Source organism: Dipodomys ordii, unplaced genomic scaffold (assembly GCF_000151885.1).
Source record: "Dipodomys ordii isolate 6190 unplaced genomic scaffold, Dord_2.0 Scaffold3, whole genome shotgun sequence".
Lineage (NCBI taxonomy): Eukaryota > Metazoa > Chordata > Mammalia > Rodentia > Heteromyidae > Dipodomys > Dipodomys ordii.
Genome location: NW_012267219.1, coordinates 24,786,010 through 24,808,882, shown reverse-complemented (window position 1 = coordinate 24,808,882; position 22,873 = coordinate 24,786,010). Strand labels below are relative to the sequence as shown.

General features: G+C 34.9%; 1 protein-coding gene across 1 annotated transcript in view; it reads left to right on the top strand.

Annotated features, from left to right (window-relative positions):
• The window catches only part of Atp2b1 (ATPase, Ca++ transporting, plasma membrane 1), a 100,271-nt gene that overhangs the window by 60,355 nt on the left and 17,043 nt on the right, over window positions 1-22,873 (top strand). The window contains exons 6-13 of the mRNA XM_013018873.1: window positions 3,850-3,990; window positions 6,677-6,715; window positions 7,797-7,958; window positions 9,340-9,554; window positions 11,557-11,799; window positions 13,227-13,468; window positions 16,274-16,511; window positions 21,941-22,120. Of these exons, the coding sequence (XP_012874327.1) occupies window positions 3,850-3,990; window positions 6,677-6,715; window positions 7,797-7,958; window positions 9,340-9,554; window positions 11,557-11,799; window positions 13,227-13,468; window positions 16,274-16,511; window positions 21,941-22,120 (1,460 nt within the window). The remainder of the gene's footprint in view (window positions 1-3,849; window positions 3,991-6,676; window positions 6,716-7,796; window positions 7,959-9,339; window positions 9,555-11,556; window positions 11,800-13,226; window positions 13,469-16,273; window positions 16,512-21,940; window positions 22,121-22,873) is intronic.

The window sequence follows — 22,873 nt, the reverse complement described above, 5'->3', positions numbered from 1 at the left end:
ATTATTTAAAAAACCCTCAATATTCACATAATCTAGATCTTTTATTTAACTGCTGAAGAATGAGTTTGAGACATAAACTGTTTAAGAATATATGACTAACCAGAATTAGGTATAAGAGCAACATTCACATATAGACTAGTCAGAAATGGATTTGTACATGCTTAAGACATGTTTGAAGGATGAAGAAGAGTTTATGTGAGAGTACTGTTTAAAAAGGAGGTGTAGGCTTGATACAGTGGCTCTTGACTGCAATCCCAGGTATTTTGGAGATAGAGATCTATCAGGAGGATGGCTATTCAGACTAGCCAGGGAAAAAAAGCTTGTTAGAAACACCTCTCTCTCATCTAAACTAGTGAGGTAAGCATGGTGACTCACATCTGTGATTCCACTTATGTATGTATCATAGATCCAGGGATTTTAGTCAAAAGCCTACTCTTGGGCACAGACAAGAACCTACCTAAAAAATAAAAAGAGTTATGGGGGTAGAGGGAGGGCTGGGGAATGTGGCTTAGTGGTAGAGTACTTTCTTAGCATGCATGAAAAAGCCTTGGGTTTGATTCCTCAGTACCACATAAACAGAAAAGGCTGGAAGTAGCACTGTGGCTCAATTGGTAGTGCTAACCTTGGGCAAAAGAAGCTTGGGGACAGTGCCCAGACCCTGAGTTCAGCCTCAGGACTGGCAAAAATAAAAGGTGGGGGAGGGGCGTTAAGGGGTACAGAGCACTTCCCTAGTCAACAAAAGGCTGTGAGTTGAAACCCAGTACCACAAAAAGTAATAATAAACAAACATTAAAAAATAAGGAAGAAATTGTTAAGATATTTGTCAAAGTTTAAGTGTGATAATTTAAACTCGGGCTAGTTGGAAATGAAGTCGAAAGGAAAGTGCAAAAACTTACAGCTTCCCTCTAAGATGCATAATGAGAAGGAGCCAAAGCACCACAAGTTGATCCCCAAAACATGTTAATTCTTTACCTTAGAATTTCTAAGGTTCATACTCTTAATTTTCTGGTATACTTTGTAGAATTTGTGAAATTGTCAGAACTGCATTTGTTACACTGAATTTTTACTAAAGTTTGGAAGAAGCCAAAACATTACATGTTTCCTGTTACCACTACCAGTTGTTGATGAAATTCTCACATTGTATACATTGTCAGAAAATCCCTACTGATTTAATTATTAAATAACTGGGCATGTGCAATCTTTCATCCTGTATGAGCTTTATATCTTAATTGGTCAGATGTGATTTTAATGAGACTGAACTCAAGCTTGTGATAATCACTAGTATCAGTTAAGTTAATCATAATTTCAGAACAGAAGGTATCATTTTAACCATTACTCTTTTAAGTTTTGCATATGTCTGATAAGATACTACAAATGTCATAGTAATTAAATGTATATATGCTGTAAAATCTTATGAGAAATACAAGTTAATTATTTATGTGTACCTTTATGAACATCATTTATAAGTAAAGAAAACACCTAATTATAGACATTTGTCCAAAAAATCTTAAGTTTTGTATATATAAATATACAAATATATACAAATATCTGGCCATTTAGAATACACATCCTTTATTTGAGTTTCTCTTTGTATTGATGTGCTTTTTGTTCATATCACACATTGGGCAGAAATTCCATGGATATATAAGGTATTGTACCGAATTAATACATATTCATTTTTTCATGTTAATGAAATAAACTATATTATTTCCTAATAGGAGGGAAAATATATAGTCATACCTTCCTACCACAGACTCACTTTGCCATAATGTTTGGCAAACTGAGATAATTTTCTTTTGCCTTTTGCTTTATATATACTTAATGGACTTTTATGTACATCTAGGGTATTTACATAGTGCTTAGCTGTTCAAGTTGATTTCCTTTAACTGAACTTTGGTCCTTTTCTGTTTTAACAGTGATAACTAGTAAGCTTTATGTTGACTATGGTTCCTAGCACACCAAGTATACCAAGAGAACTCTCTAAATTTTCCATATTTAAGAAAAGACTAAAATAATTTTATAGAGTCCCCTATCACAGTACGGGTGGGAAAGTTTTTCTTCATCTATTTCTCTATTCCAAAAATGTACTGAAAAACACAACATGCATTTATTTTTAAATTTACTCTCACAATGCCATCTTGGTCTGCTGTTCTTGGCTTCTTAAATTTAGATTTTTAAAAGTGGCATTTCCACTAGTAGTAAGGATATGACCTGACTAGAAACTGTTTTTCTTGCTGACCACATTAACTGCCAACATCTTATCAGATTGTGGTAAGAAAGAACAGAACATAAAAATTCAGATCAACATAAAGCCAGAATTTTTCTGTGTTGTGCCAGTGCTGGGGCTTGAACTCAGAGCCTGATACTGTCCCTGAGCTTTTTTGCTCAGGGCTAGCATTCTGCCACTATAGCCACAGCTCTACTTCTGGCTTTTTGGTGGTTAATTGGAGATAAGAATCTCATGGACTTTTATGCCCAGTCTGGCTTTGAACCATGATTCTCATATTTCAGCTTCACAAGTAGCTAGGAGTAAAGGTGTGAACCACTGACTTCCAGCTCAGAACATAAATTTTTAAAGCAAGACAATTAAAGAAATAAATTTATGTTGGATAAAGTATTCAGCAGTTTATTGTCAAATATAAATCCTTAAAATACCAAAGTAAGTGCATTAGTTTTATAATTATATTTCGCCGATAATCCTTGAGCATTAGTTTGGTATGTAAGATGGTAAGTATTATAAGTACTTCCCTCCAGAAGGTTGTGAACTAAAACCAGATGCAGATGAACGATGACCAAAAGGACTTTACCAAATCTTAAAAGAGAAAGCTAAATTTCTAAGCCTGCTTAAAAGTCACAAAAGATTGGAATAAAGGAGTGAAAACCTAATAATGAGGAAACATGGGGAAAGATGCAAAAATACACATGTACAAGTTGGTAGAAAATAAGAGCAGTAATGTCTGCCAACTTCAAGATTGTCTGAGGGGCAGTCTGAATTCAGGTCATGTCCCTATCTCTGCTACATGGCTTTAGGCAATGAAAGTTCATCTTAAGAGTAGTCGATGAGAAAGTTTAAAAGGTTGGTTGGTCTCAAGTGAAGATATTGGACTTAACCCAGTACGCCAATATAAAATCAGGAGTTTTTGAATCATGATGGGTATATAATAAAATCACATTTTAGAACATTTAAACTATTACATTTTAAAGGAAGAGAGAATAATTCAAAAGCTATTGCAATAATCTAGGCTGGTAGGAATAAAAGCTTAGGTTAGACAGAAGTTGTGCATTTGAGTTGGGTGTGGAAAATAGGACATTTATGCTGCTGAATGTATTGGATTATAAGCACATTTCTCAGAGAAATATACATCCCATTTTATTACTTAATAAGCATTTTCAGAAGTCACAAATTTCAAGCAGTATGCTAAGTACTTTATATTTATGGGCTTGTTTGAGGAATGCCTATCTTTCTACATCTTGAAGTACAAGTAATTTGTATTCCTCTTTTACATAAGAGGAATTGAGATATAGGATTGATTGTAGAAGGGAGATTGGGGGAGGGGAGATTAGTAAAAGGGGGAAGGAAAAGGAAAGGGTACTGAGAGTGGAGAGTATTGAAGTAGATTTCATAATATGAAGATAGCATAATGAAACCCACCAGTCTCTGACAAGGGGGAAGGGGGGAGGGAATATAATGAGGGTGAATGAGCTTTTTCAAAGTACACTGAATATATATGAATTTATCACAATGAAGTTGTTTTGTACTGCTAACATTCTAATATCATAAAAGAATTTAGGATTTAACATCTTGTTTTGAGGATATTAAAAACTTTCTGAAAAAGTTCTCTGTTGTAGGTACTCATGTAATGGAAGGCTCTGGAAGAATGGTAGTTACAGCTGTAGGTGTGAATTCTCAAACTGGAATTATCTTTACCTTACTTGGAGCTGGAGGTGAAGAAGAAGAGAAGAAAGATGAGAAGAAAAAAGAAAAGAAAAGTAAGACTATCAATTTGACATTTGAAGTAGAGCAAGTATATCTTAAAATGTACATGAGAATCTGGTGTGAAAAATTCCACAGTGGCTGGGGAAGGTGGCTCAGTGGTAGAGAGCTTGCCTTGCATGCATGAGGCCCTGGGTTCGATTCCTCAGCACCACATAAGCAAAAAGAAAAAAGCCGGAAGTGGCGCTGTGGCTCAAGTGGTAGAGTGCTAGCCTTGAGCTCAAGAGCTGAGGGACAATGCCCAGGCCCAGAGTTTAGACCCCACGACCGGACCCCCCCAAAAAAAAAATCCACAAAATATTAATTACCAAGTGTTACTCTTTCAAGTAGTAATATTAAAGGAAAGAAAATTATTCTTTTAGTAGTCCATTAAAGGCCTTTGGCAAATACACCAATCTCCTTTTACATAGCTTGAGACTGATTGACTACCTCCTAAATGTTTTGATTTGGCTTTATTGTCTTTATACCATAGCTTTTGTTTATTTTGTTTTCCCTTGCTATTCAGTATTAACTGTTTTTATCAGCTATGTTAGTTTGGTCTCTGAGTTTTTTATCTTTTTCAAGTTTTCTACCATTCTGTACTTGCATAGTTAGTCTGTGACTTCACTTTTATGCTTTATGTTTGTCCTATAATAAACTGTGCCACACACAAGGAATTAACGGTAGTCTTTTGGTTGGGGGAGATACCACAGTCGAGTTTTTTTTTCTTCTGTAATTTTTATTTTCTTTTGGTTTGGTTTGTTTCCTTTGCTTTTGAGATGTGTGTAGTATTGTGGTACTATGGATCGATGCTAGATCTTCATACATGCTAGGCAAATGCTCTGTCACTGAGCTACACCTCCAGCTCTGCAGCAGTTATTAATATTTGGTTTGATTATGTTTTCTTTGCATTTTATCTTTAGCTATAAAATTATTTTAAACAAAAAAAAATATTTGGAAAGCTCTTGGAATTGAAGGTATAGCTCAGTGGTAAAGCACTTGCCTGGTATATACAAAGTTCTGGGTTTATTTTCTAGTTCAGGAAAAGACACTAGCCATTTTGGCTACAAGTGGTGGTGGCAAGCCCACATTATTTAGGTTTCTCCTTTGGCTGTTGACCAGACAGGCCTAAATGTGTTCCTTAAGGCTGATGGGAGTGTAGTTTGAAAACCAGTAATAATGATAATGATTGAGGGCTTTACTGGTTCCATCTCAGTGAATGTTCTTAACAGCAATGAGGTAAAGGCTATTTTCTTTGAACAAACTTGTAGAGTTAGAATGTGAATAGGTGGAAGATCAAACCCTCCTGACTCTGCTCTGTCCTAATATTCAGAAATCAGAAGCCATTGGACCCTATTAAAAAGACGAAGCTTTGGGGCTGGGAAGGTAGCTCAGTAGTAGAGTGCTTGCTTTGCATACATGAGGCCCTGGATTCTATTCCTCACCACCACATAAGCAGAAAAAGCTGGAAGTGGTGCTGTGACTCAAGTGGTAGAGAGCACTAGCTTTGAGCTGAAGAGCTGAGGGACAGCACCCAGGCCCAGAGTTCAGGCACCATGACTGGCTAAAAAAGAAGTTTTTATCATAATATTATTCTTATTGACACCAGCATTTTCCAGTAAGCACCTTTTCCCCCCATAAGGTCTTATATAACTTTTTGTTCATCCAGTCCAGAATATGAATATTTGGAGGAATTAACATCTAATCATTGTTTTTCTTTTTGTTTACTTACCTAGTTTTGTTTCTCCTTTTTTTTTCTTGTAAGATAGATTGATATTTTTCTTTCTGTATACTTAGAGACTCATCCTCTTGATTACTTTGGCAATTACTTAAATTCAGTCCAGGGTAATCTGTCTCCATTCCTTCAGTAGCCTGGAATGCTACTAGTCTCCAAATTTGAGCTCATTGAAAGTAGCTAAGTATTCTCTTACTATCTCTTCATCTGTCCAGAGCTTCTGTTCCTTCCTGACTCTTCTTGTTCCATGTTTTCCAGTTTGAAGATGGTCCTCTTTGATTAGAGATTGGTAGAAAAAACTAAGCTGAATTATCCTGCTTCTTCTATCATATTTAATATATTTCCTACTCCAGTCAGCACTCTACTTCCTTGATTATGGCTTCAGACATCTTACCTTGCTGTGTTCTAAGCTAGTTTGGGGAATTACATTGGCTGGCTTCTTTGATACATTTGTATTCTGTTTTGTGTAACTTGACTCTCCTGTCTTGTATATGCTCTTTGTTCTCACCCCCACCAAAGTTCTTCTATATTCCTGTTAAATTTTTATTAACATTCCCCTCCTGTCTTTCTCTCTGTCCTTTTCTCCTTTATTATGGTATGTCTGTAGTTAGTTTGAAGTTTTTATTTTCTTATACCATATTTGGATTTTCTGCAATTTGTAAAAGAGTTAAAATCTTAGTGGAAAAGTCAAGTATAGATGCATTAAGTTATTTTAGAGTATTCTCCCACAGTAGGATTTAGGGAGTTGTTAACATAGCAATTCATTAAAAGCCAAATGTTTTCTGGTCTATTGATACACATCATAACACACACACACACACACACACACACACACACACACACACGTACAGAGATGTATAGCCATTATTCAACAATTCTCTTATAGAAATGTGAGCCTCCTTTGCATAATTTAGCATGGCTGTATTCATTTCTTTTGGAAAGCTTTAATTCCCATTTTGTTCCTACAGATAAGAAGCAGGATGGAGCCATTGAGAATCGCAACAAAGGTAAATTCAGGACAATAAAAGTGTAGTACATTGTTTTCATTATGTCCAGAAATAGACCTATTATGTACTGTATCTGTCCAAAATTAGGATACACATGGCAGAGAACATCAACAATGTTACAAACTCGAATTAACCTTTCTTTCCAGGACCTTAGTCATGCTATATCTGTACAATATTGAGAATATTTTAATTATGGTTTGTTGATATTGTTTAGCTGTCATAGGTAGCTTTCACTTCAGCATTTCAAATATTGTAACATACTTTAAATGTTATCTACTACATAGTTGGTAACAAAAGTGCATATGAAAGTTTAAGGTATAAATATTATTTGCATTTAATTATTTAAATATATGCAAATTTCTCCAGACAGATACATAATTCTATACAGTATAGTCATAAATTAAATGATAGGAATTTATAGGCTTTGGGTTTTACCTAATATAACATAGAGGGAAAGAAATTAGAGTTCCTGAGTTCTCAGTTTAAGGATCTTATGTTTTTATCACCATTACCTAATTGACATCCTCACAGCTGGTACAGTTTCACAGGCTAATGTCACTATTGTTTTTTTCCCTCTGTGTAAACATACACAGCTTATGGGTGGGATAGAGGAAGAGTGGATGCTGAGATTTTTTTCTATTTTCTATAAGAAATTGATTTTTTTTAAGTTGTCTCAAGAAATCTTCCAAAATCTGTTGAATACATTCCTGTTTCTTGGATAGAATATATGTAGTTTTACTTTTCCATATGCAAAGTTATTGTGTTTTTCTTCTTGACCAGCAACACACTAAGTGTCGTGGCTCTTTTTGTTATTGTTGTTGTTAAGTCTAAGCTATCAGTTTCATCCCTTAGTTAACCTTTCACTTAAGCCTGGTCCTTACTCATTCATTCTTTTCTGATGTATTGGAGCCAGACTAAGAAACAACCAAAATTATTAGCATTTGTTCAAATCAAGAGTGAGTCACTGTAAATAAAGACTTGAGGTTTCCTCTGAAAAAAAAAGAAAAATTGATTTTTTTAATTGTTAATAATGAATAGTGCCTTTAAAATGCAGTAAAATTATATTTGGTCTTAAATGTAGCAAAAGCACAGGATGGTGCAGCCATGGAAATGCAGCCTTTAAAGAGTGAAGAAGGTGGAGATGGTGACGAAAAAGACAAAAAGAAAGCAAATTTGCCAAAAAAGGAAAAATCTGTTTTACAAGGAAAACTTACAAAACTAGCTGTTCAGATCGGCAAAGCAGGTATGATATGTAGAGGAAAGTAAGGTAGTTTTTTTTTCAAAAAATATGTGCATTTTTTGCTCTAAAAATGTCTATTGGCAGAGTTAAAATTTATTTTAACATAAACAAAGTTAGAAATATTTTCTTGTTTTTATTCACAGTGAGTCTTTTAGATATCCATAATATGGCAGCTTAGGGGCCATTATCAACTAGTTAGCTAGTTAATAAGCAGTCAGAATCAGTGCCTGAATATGCCCAATTTACAAACCTATGTATGGATCTCTAAATTTTTCTGAATTTCTGTGGGCAGTAAAAAGAGAGGGCTTGCTATAAAGTTAACTCATTACAGATTACCCACCACACATATTGCTCGTTATGTTACTGGCTATCTATGGGAAAAAAATGTATTTTTCTAAATATAGTTTGTTTGAAAAGACCTGTGAGGCTGAAGTTACAAATCACTGACTTTGCTAGAAAACACCTGCTCATAGAACCATTCTTTAGAAGAAAAATTAGGGCTTATACATAAAAAGCAGAGGATGCCCCTAGCATTATTACCATTTCAAAACAACACTGTGTGGATAAATCAGTATGCATTACTTAAATTGTATCATTCTGCTATTTCCAGGAATATTTTGGAAAAGTGAAGGTTTTGCTTCTATCCTCAATAAGCTTATTCTTTAAAACCCCATTATTTTGCTTTTATGTTATGTAACTAAATTGTAGTAGTCACTCTTCTAGTATTGAAGGAAACAGTGGACTTCTGGTGATGGCATTAGTAGTCATTGGATTTGCTTTGTAAGTCCCAGCTATATAGACTTGCTTTATTTTTTTAATGTATATTTTTAAGATGCTAAATACTTCATGATGTAGTTAAGTGTTTTTTAATGCATAGATAACATTTGTTTTCCTAAGTTAATGAAGCAGTAAGGATAGTACAAAAATAAACTAAGAAATAATTCAGATAGTATAATTTTTTGTGTATATTGTATCTGTTTTACATGTAGAGTTGAATATTTAATTTCAAGCCTCTCAGTTGATCCAGTTTTTACTGGATTCTCTTTCAGAGTCAGACAAGTTCCGTGTTGAGCATGTAAAGTAACATATTATGCTAAGGTTTTAGTATTCTCTCTTATTATCTATTGTTTTATTCTTGATAGAAGGCAGAAGATAAAATTAAGAATGATAAATGCCTTTCTTCTAGTTGTCCTGAGTCAGAGCTGTATCTGGAAGCAAAAGTTAAGTCTAGCAGTATCCAGTGATTAGTTAGTACAAAAAGGAGAAAAGGGCTTCTCCAAGAAAGCTAGTTATAAAATTCTTTACAGTGTAATATTGTTAACTGACAACGAATAGGGTTTAGAATATTGAAATAATTGCTTTTTCCTTTTTTCTATCCTGAAAGGTCTGTTGATGTCTGCCATCACAGTTATCATTCTAGTATTATATTTTGTCATCGATACCTTCTGGGTTCAGAAGAGACCATGGCTTGCTGAGTGTACACCAATCTATATACAATATTTTGTGAAGTTCTTCATTATTGGAGTTACAGTGTTAGTGGTTGCAGTGCCAGAAGGTCTTCCACTGGCAGTTACTATCTCACTGGCTTACTCAGTGAAGGTTAGTAAGAAATAGTTAAATAGCTCTAGTATGTCGTATGTTTAAAACCTCAGTTTGTATTTAAAATATACATCCAGTTACTCCTTTTCCACTTTTGAAAATAGGCTTCTAAAATTGTACACTCTTCAGAAACACAATCATTGGTTCCCTGTTCCTACTTACTCTCGGTTAAACATTTTGGTGTATAGAGACTTGTTCCTTTGGAGAGCATAGCCTTGACAATGACAAACACAACATTGCTAGGCAGTAATCTAGCCTGATTTCCATTATTTGATAGTTATAGTTCCAAGTCTTGTCACCTCCTCCTTTTCACCTGTAAAAGTATGATAAGAGTGTTTACCTTTTAACTTACAGTATAAGAGCGAAGAGATTTGACTTGGGTCCAACCTTCTGACGTCTCCTGACATTCCCACAATTGCCCCACAATCTGTTTTTCGTATATGTGTGCCAAATCACATTTCCAAAAAATAATTCAGATTATATGATTTCCTGTGTAAATCTCTGTTAACTTCCTTCCATGGCCAGCAGAGCCTTGCCCAGTCTGGTCTTGCTTATTTACCTCAGCGCTCCTCAGTTCCACTCTTCTTTTGGCCCAACCTCTCTAGCCTTTCTGATATTCAAAAATGCCAAGTGCAGTCTTTCTTTCAAAATTGTTGTGCAGGTTAAAAAAAATTATACATAGCAACTGAATGCTACTTTCATAAATTTTGAAATGTTAGTTAGCATTTCTCCTTAAATAACAGTGCTGACAATGAAAAAATATAATTAGTCATAGCTTCTGCCCTAGCACCTTTATCTTCAGTATTCTAAAGTATTTTACAATAAGACTGTCATGATAAGAATATGTTTTGTACAGTATTTGAGTTTTTTTTATTTTTTATTTTATTTGTGAACATACTGTACAGAGGGGTTACAATTGCATGGGCAGGATAATGCATACATTTCTTACCAAGCATTGCAGCCTCCTCCTTTGTTTACCCTTCCCATCCCTTCCCAGCCTCCCCCTTCCCCCCCAGTATTTGAGTTTATTTTCTTTTAAGGAATCCAAGAACTTTTATTTCAAAAATAAAATGTATCATAAAATATCAAAAATGAATATAATGATGATAAAATAAGCTATCTAATTTTTGATAGTTTAAAAACAATTAGAAACATTTAAGATAAATACAGATTTTAAACCCATTGATCAGTCATTTTACCAATACTGTCATTAGTTCATTGTGAATAGATGTTAATATTAATTTTTAGTTGACCAGAATGATGTAGGCTGATTGATGTGATCCTTAAATAAGAACATAGCTTTAAGCTTTTCTTAAATGTTTATTTAATCCTAATCCTAATATTACCAATACTGTTCTTCTTACTGCAGTCTATGTAGTTGGATGTTAGTGTTTTATAAAAATTAAACAGCCTGTTTCCTTTACTTAAGAATTTATTATTTTTATATGTATGTTACAAGTAATTTTCAAAGTACATATTCCCCTTTTGTGTATTTGCTTTTGAAGGATCTTAAATATTAGTCATGGGGTGTGGGGGGAAGCTTTATGAACAATTCACTGTAGTTTTTAAACCATTGTACATAGGTGTTGAGAATTCATTATAAATTAATTTAAATGCTTTTGGGGACTATTGCGAAACTCTTGATTTCTAAGAAACCTATTTTTTTTAAGTCATAAATGAAAGTATCAAGACAATTTTTAAAAAAAGAAAGAACCAGTTTTTTGGGGGTTGGAGGTGTGGCTCTGGTTGTAGAGTTCCAGACAATGAGTAAAAGCAAGCATCAGATACCGAAAAGCCCATTTTTATCCTAAGGATGAAAATTACTTTTTTTTCTTAGAGATCTATGGAGAATCTGAATAGGTCAAAGGTGCTAACTTCAACATCAAATTTGTACGTCTTACACTATATATAAAGCAAAGTTTAATTCTGATTTTTATCATTTTAATATAATGAGGTAATTTGTTTTATATGTAGCTTAACTCCACTTTTCTTTTGCCACTAGAAAATGATGAAAGACAATAACTTAGTAAGGCATCTGGATGCTTGTGAAACCATGGGAAATGCTACAGCTATTTGTTCAGATAAAACAGGAACATTAACAATGAACAGAATGACAGTTGTTCAAGCTTATATAAATGAAAAGCATTATAAAAAGGTTCCTGAACCAGAAGCTATTCCACCAAATATTTTGTCCTATCTAGTAACAGGAATTTCTGTGAATTGTGCTTATACATCAAAAATATTGGTAAGGTTTTTAAAAAATAATTTATATACATGAATATTAATTTTGTTTCAGTGGCACTGAGGTGTGAAGCTCAGGGCCTTATGTTTGCTAGGCAGGTGTTCTAACGCTTGAGCCATGCCTAGATTTGTAAGATTAGGCTGTATGTAATCAGATCTATTATTGCTATATATAAGTTAAAGTGAATTCTGTTAGTTTTAAAAAGATATACATCTATGTAAGATTTACAAGATTCTTTTGATATATTTTATTATGAGTAAGTTCCCCTTGATAAAAACATTTTATTTGCATCTTTTTTATTTTTAATTCTATTGCTTAGAAACTTGTAAGCTTTATAACCAGAACATAAGTTCTTATTTTGTTTTAGTTCTCTTTTATTTTTGTTGTTCTGGGGATTGAACTCATGCATGCTAGACAGGTGTTCACCTGAGAAGTATACTCAGCCACTCCATTCTCAATTTTAAATTACTTATTAGCTCATTTTTTTTTAAAGAAAAGACCAAGGTATCTTCTAATAGAAAGTCAACTCTGATTTTTCTAGAGAAAATATTGAAACCAGATTTCACCCTAAATTAATGTTTAACAAATACTTGCTGTGTGCTTTGTTGGGTTCTTAAGTTGTTCTTAACTATAAAGTTGTCCTTAGACCTTTTTTAGAAAGTATAGACTTATGTACCTTGGGATAAAATTCAACTTTGCAATTTTAAAAATCCTAAGAGAACATAAATTTTTTTTGTTTTATAACTTCTAATAATCTATATGAAAATCATGAACAAAAATAATATTGCCAGTTATTTAGTGAAAACATACACAAAGTAGATGAATGAACTATATAAGATACTGGTTCTAGATTTCGTTTTGCCTTTTACTACCTGAAATTTCTGAGCTGTTAACCTTTCTTTAATTACAAAGACAATCATAACTACTTAATACTGTTAGTATGATTTTATAAGGACTTAATTTTTGTGGCAGCACTATGAAGAAATTAAAGCTTTTTAATACAGTTAAGATCACAATTTATTTTGTGTAAAAATTAGTAGATTTTATCTTGAATATTCAGTATATGAATGTTCAGCAAAAACAAGTAAAGAAAAAAATTGAATTGAAATCAGGGACCCATTTTGTATCAGAACTAATTATAAATTGTGTTGATCTTCCATCATTTAATTTTGTAGTCCTTTGTGCACCTCTTTTACAGATGCTTAAGCCAGTGACAACAATCATTTGGTAATTTACCTGTTTACATAACTAGTTAATCACAGGTCTGAGATTGGCACACATGCAATTTTTCACCTACCTTTTTGTGCCACTTTTTTAAATACTTTAGTAGACGTTTTCTATAACTTCTTTGTTTTTGAATGTTAATATTTTTACATTGTAAGCTTCCATAGTAAAGATGACGTGAGCCTCTAATCCTTTTTCTTTTACAGCCACCAGAGAAAGAGGGTGGATTGCCTCGTCATGTTGGTAATAAAACTGAATGTGCCTTGTTGGGATTTCTTTTGGATTTAAAACGGGATTATCAGGATGTTAGAAATGAAATACCAGAAGAAGCATTGTACAAAGTCTACACCTTCAATTCTGTTAGGAAGTCCATGAGTACTGTCCTAAAAAATTCAGATGGAAGTTATCGGATATTCAGCAAGGGTGCATCTGAGATAATTCTGAAAAAGTAAGAGTAAAGTACTTAGATGAATAACTTGGCTATCTTTGCTTTACAGAATACTGTCTGTGTTTTTATTGTTGTTTTCTTTTTATGAGCATTCTATATTGCAGAGGACCTTAGAACTTTTTTGCATATTTTATGCTATCTAGATATTTAACCATTGAGTTCACTATTTTCTCAATGTAGCTTCTCTTCTTACCATCTGCTGTAATGAAAATAAGCTTATTATATTCTGTTTGGTGGATTTAATAAATTTCCATATTTAGTTTTATACCCATTGAAATTGTTTTATAAGATCTTGAAAATTCACTTTTTATATCAAAATGAAGTTTATCATATTTATTCTGTTGAAGTCATTTTTAAATAACTTCTGTCATCAGGCACTGGTGGCTCACACCTGTCATTCAAGCTTCTCAGGAGGCAATTCAAAGCCAGCCCAGACAGGAAAGTTCATGAGCCTCTTTGTCACCAGTAAACTACTAAAAAAACGTAAAGTAGAACTGTGATAGAGCACTAGCCTTGAACAAAAGATAACACCCAGGTCCTGAGTGCAAACCAGGACTGGCACACAAAGAAATACCTTCTGTTATTTTATATTTTATATAGTAATCCTGATTGTTTACTGTCTCTTTACTGATGAGTAGCTTCAGTTTTTATACATAATTTCACTATTGTTACCCCATTATTACAGGTATTGGAATTAGTTTATTTTTTAATTCTCATTAAAAACTTTTAATAAAAATTAAAGACAGTTTTTGAAAATTGGAACTTAGTTGATATTACAACATTTAAAATTTTTCTTCTTTTAATTCACTTGTTGTAAGCTGGTATTTTCTTAATGACACTTGGCAGATTGTACTCTTAACAAGCTTAAGAGACAAGTATATAAATAACCAAAAAGCAGAATGTGATAAGTGGATAGAGTTTTAAGATGAGAGATGCAGTGTTTAAGGTTGGCTAGTGTATCTGAACATCATAATGAAGGAACTTGCAACAGAAGAAAGGAGATGGAAATACACAGATCATATTAGGGGACTAATTGATTATATGTATAGTATAGATGACTAGTGAGAGGCTTTTGTTGCACACAGCCACGTAGAGATCTCTGCACAACACAGTTGGTTGCCGGATTTCATTATGAAAAACTAGAAATCAGTCTTTTCCCAGGCTTGCTTGGTAGCAGATCAATGGTAAAAGTAGAGTTTTTTTTGTTTTTTTCAGTCAGAATCAATCAGAGTTTGTACTGTTTCTCTACAACCAATTACCTTTTAGATATAGGGCAGATTTTTTTTCCTTTACCTTCCATTTTCTCCTATTGGAAAAGGGGTGATAACCAGCAACTGTATAATAGTGAAATAAAACAATATGTATAAAATGTCTACCATGGACCTGATAGCCTAATATGTAGTGAGAAAATAGTAACCCCCTTCTCCCCAGAATAATATTTGCATTTTTTTCTAGAAATTTAAATATGAGACTGAACAGTTAAAACAAATAGGCTAGGTAATACAACTGGGTTTTTTTTTTAATATTAGTGGCATCATCAAAGCTGTTATTAAAATTAACTCTTGCATCAAGGTATAAGGTAGATTGAAGAAAAAAGATTGACTGGAGCCAGATACCCAGTGAAGACACAGTTGTTAATACAATAGCTTTACCTGGAAGAAGGCAGCAAGTTAGAATAGTAAGAGTAGGCATATTCAAAGGAAGGTATATGGAATTTAGAAATTAACATTACCTAGAAAATAAAGAACGTAAGTACTGAGGTAAAATTTTAGACTCATCAAAAGTATTAAAGTAATGTTGGTACCTATTACATGGATAGTGAGAAGGTAATTTCCTGTCTTTTATGCTGTAATATGAAGGTTCTTGTACTATATTGCATGAAAGTTCGAAGCAGTGATAGAAAGCCTTAGAAAACAAAACGAAATATGTACTTAACAGGTACCTCTGTAATAGCAACTAGAGGTGGCATTGTCAAGAAAAATGAATAGGCTGGGAATGTGGCTTAGTAGTAGATTGCTTGCCTAGCATGCATGAAGCCCTGGGTTCAGTTCTTCAGTACTACATAAACAGTAAAGGGCATATGTGGCGTTGTAGCTTAAGTGATAGAGTGCTAGCTTTGATCAAAAGAAGCCCAAGGACAATACCCAGGCCCTGAGTCCAAGCCCCAGAACTGGCAAAAATAAAAAAGAGAGAAAACAAAGAAAGAAAAACGAGGATAAAGTGTGTGATTGCACTGTACAGTTAAAAGAAAACTTGGAATTGACTGCATTGACATTGTGCTATTTTGACATTGCACTATTTTGACATTGCTCTCTGTGGTAGAATGCTTATATTAATTAACAATAGTTTTTTTTTTCTTTTTTTTGCCAGTCCTGGAGCTTTAACTCAGGGGCTGGGCACTGTCCCTGAGCTGCTTTTTGCTCAAAGTCAGAACTCTACCACTTGAGCCACAGTGCCACATCTGGCTTTTTCTGTTTATGTGGTACTGAGGAATTGAACCTAGGGCTTCATGCATGCTAGGCAAGCACTTTACCAAGCCACATTCCCAGCCCTGTAAAATGATTTTTTTAATGCTATATAGAGATGTAGAAAATATCTATAGGAACTTGGAACCATACAAATTAGAACTGTCGGTTTTGTAAAAGGGAAAGGAAAAAAATGATATTTATGTCTGTAAGAATGGAACATACATAATTCCCTAAATTCTAGGTATCCGATCCTACAATTTCTCTTCCAGTTCACTCAAATGTCATTTACCATTATTTTTCCTCACTATTGATGTTTGGATTCAACATTTCCTTTTAGGTGTTTCAAAATCTTGAGTGCTAATGGTGAGGCCAAAGTATTCAGACCAAGGGACCGTGATGATATTGTAAAAACTGTGATTGAACCAATGGCATCAGAAGGCTTGAGAACCATATGTCTTGCGTTCAGAGATTTTCCAGCAGGAGAACCAGAACCAGAGTGGGATAATGAAAATGATATTGTCACTGGGCTTACATGCATTGCTGTTGTGGGGATTGAAGATCCTGTGAGACCTGAGGTAGTGAAATATACTATGTTCTGCATGTGCAGAATCCCTTTTTTAAGTATAGAGATTAAGTATAGGTGTTACCTATTACCAGTTTTCTAGTAAAATTCTTAGTATTTGTGGTATTACTATTTTTTGTGTGAACCCACGATGTACAAAATAACAATTCTTGTGATGTGTTGGTACCTTTTTATGATGTTCAGTTAGACAACTTCTCTTTGTTTATAAAAAAGCACAATTCCTTGAATTGGAACAACCACATAACCAATGTGCTAGGCACTATTCTAGTAGTAGTAAAGGCACAAAGAGCTTAGAATCTATCTCTGACCTCAAAAGAAAATTCACTGTCTTGAGTGAGAGGACAAAAAACATTATGACCTACATTATTGGACATACACAAAACATACTACATGAACAGAGAACATGCACTCTAAACCTCCTCTCAAGAAGTGGAATCATTTTCTTGGGTTTTGATTATGTACAAGATACTGTACCAAGTTCTTTAAGTATATTTTTTATAGTGTTCACCTCTTGGAAATACATTACTCTCACATGACAAATTCTAAAAAATGAAATGTTTAGCGTTCTGGAAAATAGAAAGCCAAGCTCTGTCTTAAAACACATCCTTAAAGGTTACTGCCCTGTATTACCCACTGGAAGGATCAAGTAAGACTTTATCAAGGTTAATTGCCTGTTTGGAATCTTAAAGGATCAGGAGGTGTTAGCTAAACCAAGAGAACAATAAGGAGATCGCAGAGAGTGAACACACTATTTTCTGACTAAAGCAGCAACATATATGTTCAATGAGTATATTAATTCATTGAGTTTATTCTTTGTGTATGTTGCTGGGAGGTATAAACACTCTTGAAGTTAATATTCTGGAAGAAGGTAAATAGGTAAAAGAACAGACATGAACAGTAGGACAAGTGGACAAAAAATTCTTAGGAGTAGCACTAGTTCCTGTTTTCTTAGTCTTTTCATTTTGAATTGCATATGTGGTAGTGGTCTCTGTGATGGTAGCAGTAGGAGTATGATGTGAAATAAGTGTATTTAGGGCTTTAGATCTGAAGGATTTGCACAGATGAAATAATGTAATCAAGGGAGAACACATTAAAACTTTGAACTGAGATATGATGGCTCACCATGAGCCAGACATAAATAGCTGTAAGTAGAGTATTCACAGGCAAACACAAAAATTTCGGGGCCTGAAGGTGAGAAAAAGTTTTGATCTATTTTAGACATAGAAAGGAGGCCAGCTCTTAAGTTTAAAGAAGGGAAAAGTGAGATGAGATGATCTGTGGCCTTATTGAGGCATCTGAATTGTATTCTGAGATTTGAGTTAGGAAGTAGCACCATTTGTGTTGTTAAAAATAAATACCATTAGGGCTGGGAAGGTAGCTCAGTGGTAGAGTCCTTGCCTTGCCATTAGCTGACACTGGGAGCTCATACCTATAACCCTAGCTACTCAGGAGGCTGAGATCTGAGTATTACAGTTCAAAGCCAGCCCAGGCAGGAAAGTCCATGACACTTAATTCCACTCAGAAAACGAGAAGTGGTGCTGTGGCTCAAGTGGTAGAGCACTTGCCTTGAGCTGAAGAGCTCAGAGACAGTACCCAGGCCCAGAGTCAAGCTCCAAAACTCTCTCTCTCTCTCTCTCTCTCTCACACACACACACACACACACACACACACACACACACCATTTTTAGTACTATTTGAGAGATTAAAGAAATAAAATTAGGGGTAGAGGAGTCAGTAAGATTATTACAGTCATTCTAGGAAAAATATGTTCATGACTTTGACTACAGTTGTGGCACAGAAGAAGAAAATAAAAAGATGATTTGAAAGTAAATATATGTAAACTAATAAGTATCAGTGTTCTGGGTTTGGATATTCTGTTTTTTATATTATTAAGACCTGGGACATCCAAATTAATGTCAAGTGAGGATTTAGACCTAAAGAGACATAAAGAGATTTAGTCCAGAGACATTACCGATGAAACTCAAAGGGCTTTCTTGTGGAGTGTGTAGCCAGGGAAGAGGACATAAGATTTACAAAGAAAGAAACCAGTATCTCTCTAATTTGCATAGCTTGGTCAATAGTAGAAATTACCACTATGATGAGAGAATCAGAAGAAACTGCATTTTAAGAGATGAAAATAAATCTTTTAGGGTTTGGAATTACAAATGCCCATGGAATATCCAAACTTCATAATATTCACTAACCTTTGATCATGGGGAAAAGTACTTGTAGCCTAAATCCATAGTAGTAGAATATTAAATTAGTATGTCTAGCTGGGCACCAGTGGCTACTGCCTGTAATCCTGGCTACTCAAAAGGTTGAGATCTGAAGATCGTGGTTCAAAGTCAGCCCAGGCAGGAAAGTCCATGAGACTCATCTCCAGTAAACCACCAGAAAAAAACAGGTGGCACTGTGGCTCAAGTGGTAGAGCTCTAACCTTGGGCTAAAGAGCTCAGGGACAGTGCCCAGGCCCAGAGTTCAAGCCCCATGAACAACAACAACTACAAAAATTAATGTGTCTTTCAACTTCTTCTTAGCATAGTGATTTTATCTCTTTTTAAATATGTTAGTAGCACTTGTTTCAGTATCACAAGATAAGCTTGGATACATTTATACTAAAATGAGACTAATATGAAACAGCTTTCTTTAATATTGTAGAATATATAGTTTTAAGTGATATGTAGAACAATCCCAGGTTGATTTCATACAGAGAGGTACTTAAACTTGCTAACATTCTTATCTTTTAAGGTGGAGATAATTTGTGAATTTTAAGTTTAAAAAGTATTTTGAGGCTATTAGGTACTCCATAAAATTGTTTTTAAACAGCTTTATTGAGATACAGTTTCAGTGTCACATACTTAGCCTATTTAAGGTGTACAGTTTATCACTAATATGCTCACTAAAACCTGTACCACCATCACTGTGCTCAGTTGTAGAACATTTTCATCACCTAAGAAATTCCATTTTTAATGGTAGCCATTCCCTACTTCTCCCCTACCCTGCTGCACCCCTGACCCGGAAATCATTTGTGTACTTTCTATATGTTTTCCTATCAAGTATAATTTGAGCAGGCTCTATCCTTTAGCACCCTATTCCATCACTAGGACCTAGTATAGTGCCTAACATTCAGTAAACAGTAGTTTGAATGAATGCATGTAATATCCCTCCAGTAAGATAGGAGGGTAGAGGGCCTTATGTAATAATGTAAATATTTACATTTAGATACGTGTGTAAGTTGTTGGTTGTTAGGTGTTTTCCTGTCTGGAATTGTGCCCTACCCTTGGAAATTACCTCTATGGTGACAACAATATTTCCCCAGAAATATAACATTCCATCAAATTGAGGAAGGTTGGTAGAGTAAAATACTAAATACTGAGAGACTACTCAAATCCTCTCATTTGAAACCTTCTTTTCTGTTATAATCTTAAAGTCTATTAACATGGAGCTAATATTGTACCATGACATAAATAGGCCAGAGCTGAGTGGCTTTTTCATAGGCATTTATTGTGTTTGTCTTTTTCAGCCTGTTTTTTTTTCTTGTGTTACCTGCATGGCCTGTAGCCATTTGAATATGCTACTCTGCTTTAGTAGGATCAACATGGATTATCTTGTTAGAGAGGAAGAGGAAAAAATGTTCCAAGCAAAAAAGAACTGCTGTAGCAGAGACATCCAAATAACTTATATACATTATTCAGACTATTCGTCAATCAACTTGTATACCTTAGAGAAGAGTTTTCAGTAAATCTTGAAAACTATTCTGAGTCTGAATTGTGATACTCTTTGACACTGAGAACTTTTGTGGTTTGTGTTTAACAACTAAGTTATTGTGTATTTTAAACAAAGTATATTGGTACATTAGAAAAAGAACTACAGCCAGGAACCAGTGATTCATACCTATAATATTAGCTACCCTGGAAGCTGAGATTTGGAGGATTGAAGTTCAAACATCTGTGTCTCTAAAAATGGCCAGTAGAAAGCTGGGCTGGAGGTGTGGCTCAAGCAACAAAGTGCTGCCTGGGCAAGCACAAGTCCCTGAGTTCAAGACATACCAAGTATCACAAATAAATAACTTAATAAATAACTAAGAGAACTCTACCACACTTGGTACCAATGTCCAACACATGCAATCCTATCTACAGGCTGAGATTAAGGGATCAAAAGTTTGAGGCCAGCCAAGATTGAAAAGTTCACAAGAGCTCTTCTCAACCAAGAGCTAGATGTGGTAGTGCACACCTATTTTCCTAGGTATGAAAGGGAATCTAAAATAAGCAGATGGGAGCCAAGGTACACACCAGGGCAGAAATATCTAAAAAATAACCAGTGTGAAAAAGGGATAGAAGTCTGGCTCATCAATAAGGACATATGTTCAAATTCCAGTACCACAAAAAATGGATAAATGAATAAGTGAATGAATGAGTGAAACAAAACTATCCTAAGGTATATTAGCTAATATAAAGGAAGAAGAGCATGAAAGCAGAGATACCAGTTAAAAAGCCATTGCAGGGAAGTGATAAAGAGTGCTTGCCTTGAGCAAAAAAAAAAAAAAAAAAAAGGCATTTCAAGCCAGATACTACTAGTGGGGGCATGCCTGTAATCTTCGCTACTTGGGAGGTAGAGATCACATTGGGAAAGATCACATTCCAGGCCTGCTCAAGCAGAAAGTGAAACGTTATCTCAAAACTGACCAGAGAAAAAATTCTGGAGGCATGGCTCAAGCTTTAGAGCCCCTGCCTGGCAGATGGAAAGCCTTGGGTTCAAACCCCAGTATCAAACACATATACAAGGAAAAAAGGCATTGCAGGAAGCACTAAGGACATTACAAGGGAGGCTTGAGATAGAAACATAGGAATCCTTGGTCCTTAAGAGTTTATAGAGGCAGGAAAATGGAAGAGAAAGTACAAATGACCTCTAAATTTCTGTTATTATTAAATAAGTCTTTTTTAGTCATTCAAATACTGGCATCTATCTGGCGGAAATATAAATACAATTCTGAGATAAGAGAATGATACAGATTTGAAAGTCATTAACACATGGCCTGAGAGCTAAGTGAATTAAGTCTTAAAAGATACAGATTGAGGGGAAAAACTTTGAAATCTTAAGTCTAAAGAGCACTAACATTTTACTTGTGTCAATAAATCAGAAATTTAGACAGCAAACCACAAAAAAAATGCCTAGTGGTTTTTTGCCAGCTGGAAAGATGCTTTAAAAGCCTTAAGAAATAAGTAGTGCACACAAATTAACTGATGCCAGCTAAAAACAAAACCTGACCTAAGTCTGTACCAGTGGAATTGGAAAGAAAAGGCAACTAGGAATAATTCAAGAAATATTGGCCACCTAGAAATACATGTTGTTTCAGTAGGATGTTTGTCTTTGAAATTTTAGTTTTCTATTGTAACAGGACTTTTTTTCTATGTAAACCAGGTACCAGATGCAATAAAGAAATGTCAGAGGGCTGGAATTACTGTGCGAATGGTTACTGGTGATAATATTAATACTGCCCGAGCTATTGCGACCAAATGTGGAATATTACATCCTGGGGAAGATTTTCTGTGTCTAGAAGGTAAAGATTTTAACAGAAGAATACGAAATGAAAAGGGAGAGGTAAGAAGCTTTTTTAAGCTTTTTAGTTAATATGTTTTTAGTATATTAAGAATTTCATTTAACAAGCATATATTAAATGTGCAGCACCATGTTAGACACCTTGAATAACTTCTAACACTGTAGGAAGCAAAAATTTTCTGATTATAGAAGGTGAAGAGAAAAGTGATAAAGAAATTGGTCCTAAGGAGAATGAGCTTGTCTTGCTAGAATGCTTTATGAAAGTAGTTACTGTGAGTCTAGGTACAATGTACATAAGAAAAAGTAAGAAAGATACATAAGAAAAGAGGAGAGGCTGGTGTGGAACATTTTTTGGGGGATGGGAGGTCGTGGGGCTTGAACTCTGGGTCTGGACGCTTTCCCTGCGCTCCTCAGTTCAAGGTGAGTGCTCTACCACTTGAGCCACAGCACCACTTCTAGTGGTTTATTGGAGATAAGAGTCTCACAGAGTTTCCTGCTCCAGCTGGCTTTGAACTGTGATTCTCAGATTTCAGCCTCCTGAGTAGCTAGGCTTACAGGCGTGAGCCACCGGCACCCAGCTTGTGGAATGTATTTTATGAAACCCCAAACTCTTAGAACTTCTCAGACTAAGGAAGTTCCAATTTCACAGACAAGTGGGGAAAATTTTGAAAATTGATCTCTCTTTTTTTGGGGGGGGCAAGGGGGGGTCTGGTCGTGGGGCCTGAACTCTGGGCCTGGGCACTGTCCCTCAGCTCTTCAGCTCAAGGCTAGCACTCTACCACTTGAGCCACAGCG